The sequence below is a fragment of the Anguilla anguilla genome, chromosome 6 (genome assembly GCF_013347855.1).
Source record: "Anguilla anguilla isolate fAngAng1 chromosome 6, fAngAng1.pri, whole genome shotgun sequence".
Classification (NCBI taxonomy): domain Eukaryota; kingdom Metazoa; phylum Chordata; class Actinopteri; order Anguilliformes; family Anguillidae; genus Anguilla; species Anguilla anguilla.
This window is the reverse complement of record NC_049206.1, coordinates 47,509,045-47,516,603: the sequence shown is the minus strand read 5'-3', so window position 1 is coordinate 47,516,603 and position 7,559 is coordinate 47,509,045. Positions and strand designations below refer to the sequence as shown.

General features: G+C 38.0%; 1 protein-coding gene across 1 annotated transcript in view; it reads right to left on the bottom strand.

The window, feature by feature from the left end:
• Positions 1 to 1,800: 1,800 nt before the first annotated feature.
• Positions 1,801 to 7,559, bottom strand: part of LOC118229209 (homeobox protein Nkx-2.2a-like) — a 70,086-nt gene continuing 64,327 nt past the window's right edge. Inside the window, exons 3-4 of the mRNA XM_035420987.1 lie at positions 3,392 to 3,653; positions 1,801 to 2,690 (exon numbers count right to left, since the gene is read on the bottom strand). Of these exons, the coding sequence (XP_035276878.1) occupies positions 2,146 to 2,690; positions 3,392 to 3,650 (804 nt within the window). The 5' untranslated portion in view covers positions 3,651 to 3,653 and the 3' untranslated portion in view covers positions 1,801 to 2,145. The remainder of the gene's footprint in view (positions 2,691 to 3,391; positions 3,654 to 7,559) is intronic.

Sequence of the window (7,559 nt, the reverse complement as noted above, 5' to 3'; positions counted from 1 at the left end):
ACATCTACAACCTCCAGTTTCTTGCCACAGTAAGGTGTGTAACGATAGGCTGCGCAAGTGTTCCTTCCCAGTCTGTAATGTAAGGTCAGTGCATCCGGTCACGGTGGAATAATTTAGCTTAAGTGGAATCTAAACAGTGTGTACAGGAATAAGTGCAATCGAACGAATTGCGTGAAAACAGGCTATACACAAAAGCCCCGACCTTATCCAAACGTAATGCGCATTGTGCACACACAAAAACACACACCTGATCTGAAAAACAGCTCATCTGCATACACATATAAACTCGAAAATACATGAAGGACCACGTGTCTTTCACTTGGATTGGATTTGGATTACAACTATAAAGTACAGTATAGCCTCCCTGTGTGTGTGTGTGTGTGTGAAAGGGAATTTGTAAATAATTATGAACGCCATATGTTGTTGAGATTAAACGTTTAAATATGTCCTATTACAGTAATTTAACCGTAATTAATATTTAGCAATTTAGTCGGTTACCTTACATTGCATTGGTTGCTATTCAGTAATTGACATAGCCTTGACATAGCCTATACGCCTAATTCAAGCTTGATGTATGGAATGCTGTTGTGCATGTAGAGCGGTGTAACTCACAAGTAAAAACTCAGTGGCCTAGGCCGTTCCAAAACTTGATGAATGTATATTTTCAGTTCAAGTTCCGTTTTGCAAATAGACAACCCCCTTGAATGTTCTGTGGTCATTCACTGTGATCAGTATTCTGAAATCATCATGTTTGTCTCGGTGATGTGGGATTAGTTGTCAATTATTCCTCTTCTTGGGTAAATACACTGAAGTTTTTATGTGGGTATTGTGTCAATTCGATCGTCCAAACAGGTGCATGTTTAGTTGCAATGCGCACGGGACTCATTTTCTTCCATTCCTTCCTTTTGTCTGTTGTTACGGCTTTAAAGTTTTCGATGTCATTTTCTATCCATGATAATTCAGCAGAAATCACAGAATGCTTTACTCATGTATTTGTATCCGTAAAAGTAAATGTTGCTTTTTGAATTTAGGCTAAATCGCATAGAAGTCGGTATAAAATCGAAAAAAACTGGTTAACTGTCAACTAACAAATGCCAGCATAGGCCTACATGATGTGCCAATCTCTTACTTTACTTTACTTTTATAATACATTTTTAGGCAAATGAAAAAAAAAACATGGTGCACATAACTGTTTGACAAATGCATGTTAAATGCACTAGTAAGATATACAACCTCGAGAACATGAAAGTGGGAGCCTTTTAAATTGCTAACCATGCACACAAAAGAAGCATAGCTGGCGAAGCCCTCTTCCGTGGGTAGATTTCCCTAAATCTTGGTAGCTTGTAAGAAATATGTTACTACGACAATACAACAATATGCTCCAATACATTATGTATGTTTAAAACGACTGTTATTTTAATCTAGTTTAATCTTGTAGTCACATATTAAAGTCCATGTTCGACACCCAGCGAACATGGTAATTTAACGGCAATTTATGAAAAATATGTATTATTATTATTATTGTTATTGTTATTGTTATTGTTGTTGTTGTTGTTGTTGTTGTTACAAATTCATAGGCTATTTATTTATTAGATACATATTATAATAAATTACTAAATTGTAATATGAAAAAAGCTTCATCCAGGTACGTTTAAAATGCTCTCTGATCGCGTATCTTTGTCTAAAGAGAGTTTTTGTTTTGTTTTTCATGAAGAAGATTAATCGGCATCCATGTTAACTCCATAAAAGGTGCTTAATTACAGCAACATATTTATAATGAAAAATAGACAAAATAATAGGACAATTTAAAACTTGCCAGGGTTTATTCGTGGCCATAAATAATTAGGTTCAATATAAAAGAAAAATAGCTGTAATTTTAAAGTGTTGCGCGTGCTTGATACACGAGTGACATTAAAGAAAACAGGCCTACCTATAATACATTAGCATAATTTACCAAAAAATTACACGAGTATTGACATTCTTAGTGATAGGCTTGACCCGATTTTTACGACGAACATTCTGTAAACGTTGCGTAAATATCAGCTTTTAAATAAAGTAGCTGATATTTTTCAAACTTCAAACTGCAAATACTTTCTTTTCCTCCGTATCTTTTCCTTGACGCAGGCCCCTTGCTGTCTCAATAGTTCACCAAGTCCAATGCTGCACCAAGTGATGCGCTGCGGGAAAGTGTGACATTGTTGCAGAACTGTAATGCGCATTATATTGCATATGCTGGAGGGAATGGGCACTGTATGCTGAGAGCGGGATCCCAGTCTGAAAAGTCAGGTCCTGAGCTTTATGGGAGTGGCAAGGCTTACCGTCCTTGACCAAGACAGGTATAGCTACACGCCGTGGGGAAGGGAGGTGGACCATCTCCATCCCTTTCTCCGCCCGAGCTCTCTTCATTTTATAGCGATGGTTCTGAAACCAGATTTTCACCTGAGTCGGTGTCAGACGGATCAAGTTAGCAAGGTGTTCTCTCTCGGGTGCCGAAAGGTATCTCTGTTGCCTGAATCGCCGCTCCAGTTCGTATGTCTGAGCTTTGGAGAACAAAACCCTCCTTTTTCTCTTCTTGCAGGAGTCACTGGCGTTGCTTGAAGTTTCTTTGTCATTGTCTTGCGATTCGTCGGCGGAAGGTTCGGGTGATTTGGCAGACAAGTCCTGGCGAGAATTAGCTGACAGACCATGCACTGCATGAAATGCAAAATAAATAAATAAGAATCCATATGAGGATTAACAATTGAGTGTATTAATTGAAGTACATCTATATGCAGTATATCTATTTACAAGTAGTCTACACATATACATGGTATCATGCCTCCATTTTTCATAATGCTATAAGCTTAGACTGTTAAAACCCAAAATATTTCAAAAAGAAGAGCGTCGTCTAGTAATTCTGTTATATGGCCCTGGCTACAGGGCATGGGGTTTGCTATAGTGGAACTTCGTTTTAATGGAAATAAAATAATACTCAGGCATGATTTATAGGCTAACAAATACAGATTATAGGATGGCGATACTTTTGTAGATAGATCACGACAGATTCGGTAGATTTGTCGATTCAACACTCATCGTGATCAAGTCGAACAATTAGGAATAATTCTGCAAGATAATGCCAAGATATCTTGCAGAATTGCCAAGACAACGTAAAGCAGACTGGCGTGGCAGAAAATAATAATACACACATTAATGCTTGCAAACAAATGTAAGAAATTCATTAGGATGTATTGTAATCACCCAGGGATATCGCAATACCCTCCCCAAATTAACAATGAAACATCCTTACAAATCCTTACAATTGACCCAATACATTGAAATATATCTATTTGCAAGGAACGATTTATCTTTGGGACAAAAGTAAATGGACTTTAGAGTCTTAAAAGGCACTTACATGAATATTGAAAGCTGTCCGTTGTGGCAAGCCATCTTGTATAAGGATTATCACGCACATTATAAAATGGACTCTTTACAGACAGGTTTTTAGCATTTTCTAAGGGACTTTGCTGTAACACGTCAGTCGGTTTTGTTTCTTCGGATCCCTCTGTATCCTCCTCTGTGTCCTCAGTTATAGATCCGTCTTCATCATTCGTATCAGGGAGGTCCAGAATGTCCTTCACAGAAAATCCCGTCTTCGTGTTGGTCAACGACATATTCTGTGGTAATTTACGCAGGAAAGTTGCGCCACCAGTTTGGAAATACGATGTTCCAAAGCACAAAAAACCGATTCAACGCTTAGATTATAAAACAGTCCGAGCAGTGCCTTTTGAGATTGAACAGTTGCAGAAAAACGTAGAACGTAAGTGCTAACCATTGGCTGGTAAAGTAGCGGAAGATTCAGTTCCGTAAATCCAGGAAGCCTGCCCAAGACGACGGAGGAGTTCGTGGGTACTGTGCTGCTGCTGGGTACCAAGGGGGAAACAATCACTTATCGGACTGATCAGTCCATATAAGGTTGGTTTTAGCATATGAACCTGCGGCAAAAGCGTCCGAAACGTAAAGGGTTGGCCACACGTGGGCGGGTCCAGAGAGTCAAGTGGATGAAGACTGTTTGCGAACGTGAAATTGTGGGTTTTGGGGGAATCCGAATCTCTGCCATTGGCGCTTCTGGATATGATAGGTGGTATAGCGTGTCAATTCATTATAAAAATGAGGAGAGTCAGTGTCGTATCTTGTTTACATGAACGCTGATTTGAACACATTGCACATTGTCGGTGTTTGCGATAATTAGCCTGTGTGAGAGTTGAACTATATAATATGCCAATGAAATTCAGCAAATGATCATTGGTCACAAGAGCTTAACTGTGGTCTCAACGAAAGACAATTATTTTCTTTGCAAAAGACCGAGCTAAGTAAACCTCTTGGGTCAATATTTTAGCTCAGGCTTAGGGACAAGGGGTAGAAATGAGCTATTAAGTCATCACTTTTGTTTGTTTCAAGTGACAGTGTTCTTTTTCTCAATGAGCTCTCTGGATTATTATAGTTGGTCTTTTGAGTAAATAATTCACGCAAAACCCCAAACACACTATAAGAAAATATGCATACAGAAGTATAACTACAATAAGATTTATATGTTGAATACATTAAACTAAATAGGCTACGGCTAAAGCAGAAGGGTAATTGGCCATAATTACTGATCATGAATTTGGGGATGATTACAGATTTTGTATATGGTTTTGAAGCAAATATGACTTTTTGTAATGTTTGTTAAAGATTTTATGAATTCATACATTTTACATTGGTTGAAGCCTAGAAATAAAAGCATAATTTGCGAATTTCCACTCTGTACCACGTCTGTTTCGTTTAAAAGTGGTATCCTGTCTAATGCGTGCTTAGAGGGTTGCGTGCATTTGGGTGTGAGTAAAAAGTCAGATAAATAGTTCAGCTTTGCAGGGGTTGAACGAATCATGTTAAAAAAGAAAGAAAAACTCCAATTTAAGTGTTTTAGAAATTTGAAATGTATTCCACTGATTTCTTTTCTTTTTTAAATTTCTTTTTAGGCTGGAAAGAACGAGGTCAAATATGCTTTTTTAATTAATGTTTTGGAATAGCTGTATTCAAGCACATTTTGAACATATTTTTTCTACAGTACAAGAGAGACACTTTTATTCCTTCAGAATTATTTTCTGTATATTCATTTAAATACGAAAGGAATTCATAATTTTTTTTATCTGATTATTTGTATTTCTTGCCTCTAATGCAATAGGCTATGTGACGTGGGTGACAATGTTTCACGTTTTTAACAAGTCCTCCGGGCATCCTGGGTGGTCGGACCAGGGCAAACACAAATACAAACCGATTGCTAAGCTGCAGACAATGAGAGAAATGTAGACAAATGTCCGGCTCCTGTTGGAAGCTTTTGTGCAGGCTCAGTTTTTGCATTTATTTCAGGGGCGAAAGAATAGATGATTGACGCCCCTGTACAATGTGTTCTAACTGTTTGGAATAAATCTGAGGTTGTTCCTAGTTGTCATGGCATTCAGCTGCTTTCAATGGACTATCTCTTCATTGATCTCTGAATCCCTCTACAACATTAAGGAAAGTCCTTCATCTTCTCCCCCGCCCCCCCCCCCCCCCCCTCTCTCTCTCTCTCTCTCAAGATCACAACTGGGCCAAAACAACTCATCCTGAGGCGAAACATTATTTTTTTATTCTAAAATATACGAGCATACGCCATTATTCTAGTTTGTATTGCAATTGCAATTGCTAATCTACAAACTTGGCAATGCATTTTCTAATGCACTATAAATATTATGGAATAACAACATTTACTAAACAAATAATAAGAACAAGTTTTTTTTTTTTTGCTTAATTACATAGACAGTATAAATATTAAATTATAGTACAGATTTAAAGATATAAATATATCATTACATTGTGTGTTTTGTTACCTACAGTGGTGCCGAAGCTTTGAACATACAATCTGCAAGCACCACTTCTGCTGTTCGCGCAAAATATTTACTAGGCCAAACAATTAATGGTCATTTCTCCCATTCCTGAACCCGTTTCACTGACTGAAAGCAGCTAATAGGTAAATATTTCCCAGTCTAGGCCGAGGGATTTGCAGTATGATTAATCAGCAGCAGTCTAAGATCAACCATGGTTCTGATGACAATGGCTCCATTGAAGTTAAAGGACATAGACATGGTAGAACTGTGACAGAGGATTTGCAAGGTTATAGCCTGACCTCCGTGTCCAAGCAATTCCACTCAATACAGATATTCAGCTTACCCTAGAGAACATTAAAGGGTGCAAACAATATTTAGGTGTGCGAGCACGAGCCTGCAACAAGAGCGTATAATGTTAAATTGATTACCTCACTATAAAATACTAGAATTATAACAAAGTCTAGAAAATACGAAAATAACGCAAACACAATGCAATATCGAAAGCTAAAGTGGTTTATGCAGATTTTTGCACATGCATAACAACGTTTAGGCCATGCATTGAAAATGAAGACCCACCCAAATTGTTGAACTGCTGTTCAACAGCAAGCAGAGGAGATCACAAGTGCGGCTCATGTACGGTTATTTGTGAATGTAGTTGAACAGCCAGTGGATGACTGAATGAAAATGAGGAGTTCATGGGCCTAAGAAGCCGTGGGTAATTTCAAGAGCCCTAACTTGTGTTTACAGTCGTCCAAAACAGGGTTGTTACATCAGAGCAAGCATGCGGGATATATATATATATATATATATATATATATATATATATATATGTGTGTGTGTGTGTGTGTGTGTGTATAGAGAGAGAGAGAGAGAGAGAGAGAGAGAGAGCTAAAATGGGTGGAATATTTTGTCGTGAATAAACTAAAACAAACCTACTTAATATGGAACCCTTGAGGTAGATTTACAAGAAAAGTGATCATGACTTCCTCAACCGTATAATTCCAGAACGTAGAGCCAACGCCCCCCAGTTTCGAAAGAGGCAAATTAGTTTCCCTTGGGGGTGCTGGCAAGAAATCTTTACATTGTAAGGATTTTCCCACACGTCTATGAATGATATCCATGCCAAAATGATTTTCGTTTCGTGCCTTTAAAGACTGACCTTTGCTTCGGGCAGTCCCCTTGCGGCACAACTTATTTCGTCCGGTTTCGTATTTGTTATCTAAACCCATTTTGTTTGATCTGATTTCATCCATTTTATATCCATTAATGATGAAACATGACGAAATGGGATTATCGCTGCGGCCGTGCCTTGAGGAAAGAGACTTCTCATTTTGCCAGACAACCAGTTAATTTGGAACGGTAGCCTAATATTCATACAGGCGTTGCGTGTTCAATTTTATCAGCTTGTCTGTAGCAAATTTCTGAATGGCTCATGATTCTTAATCACTATCAAAGTAATATCCTTCAAATCGAGAACCTCTGGTAACCTGCGTTGCGAGCGACCTGCTTTAACTAAATAGGTCAATATAAGATGCCACTTTACATGTTTGATTGATATAGTGAGGGAGTGTGATGATGAAGGAACTCCTACAAAATCATTCAAATCACATGGATATTAAAGCCAGAAATAATATTTATTGTTCTCACAAGACACACACTCCGTAGTGACACCCT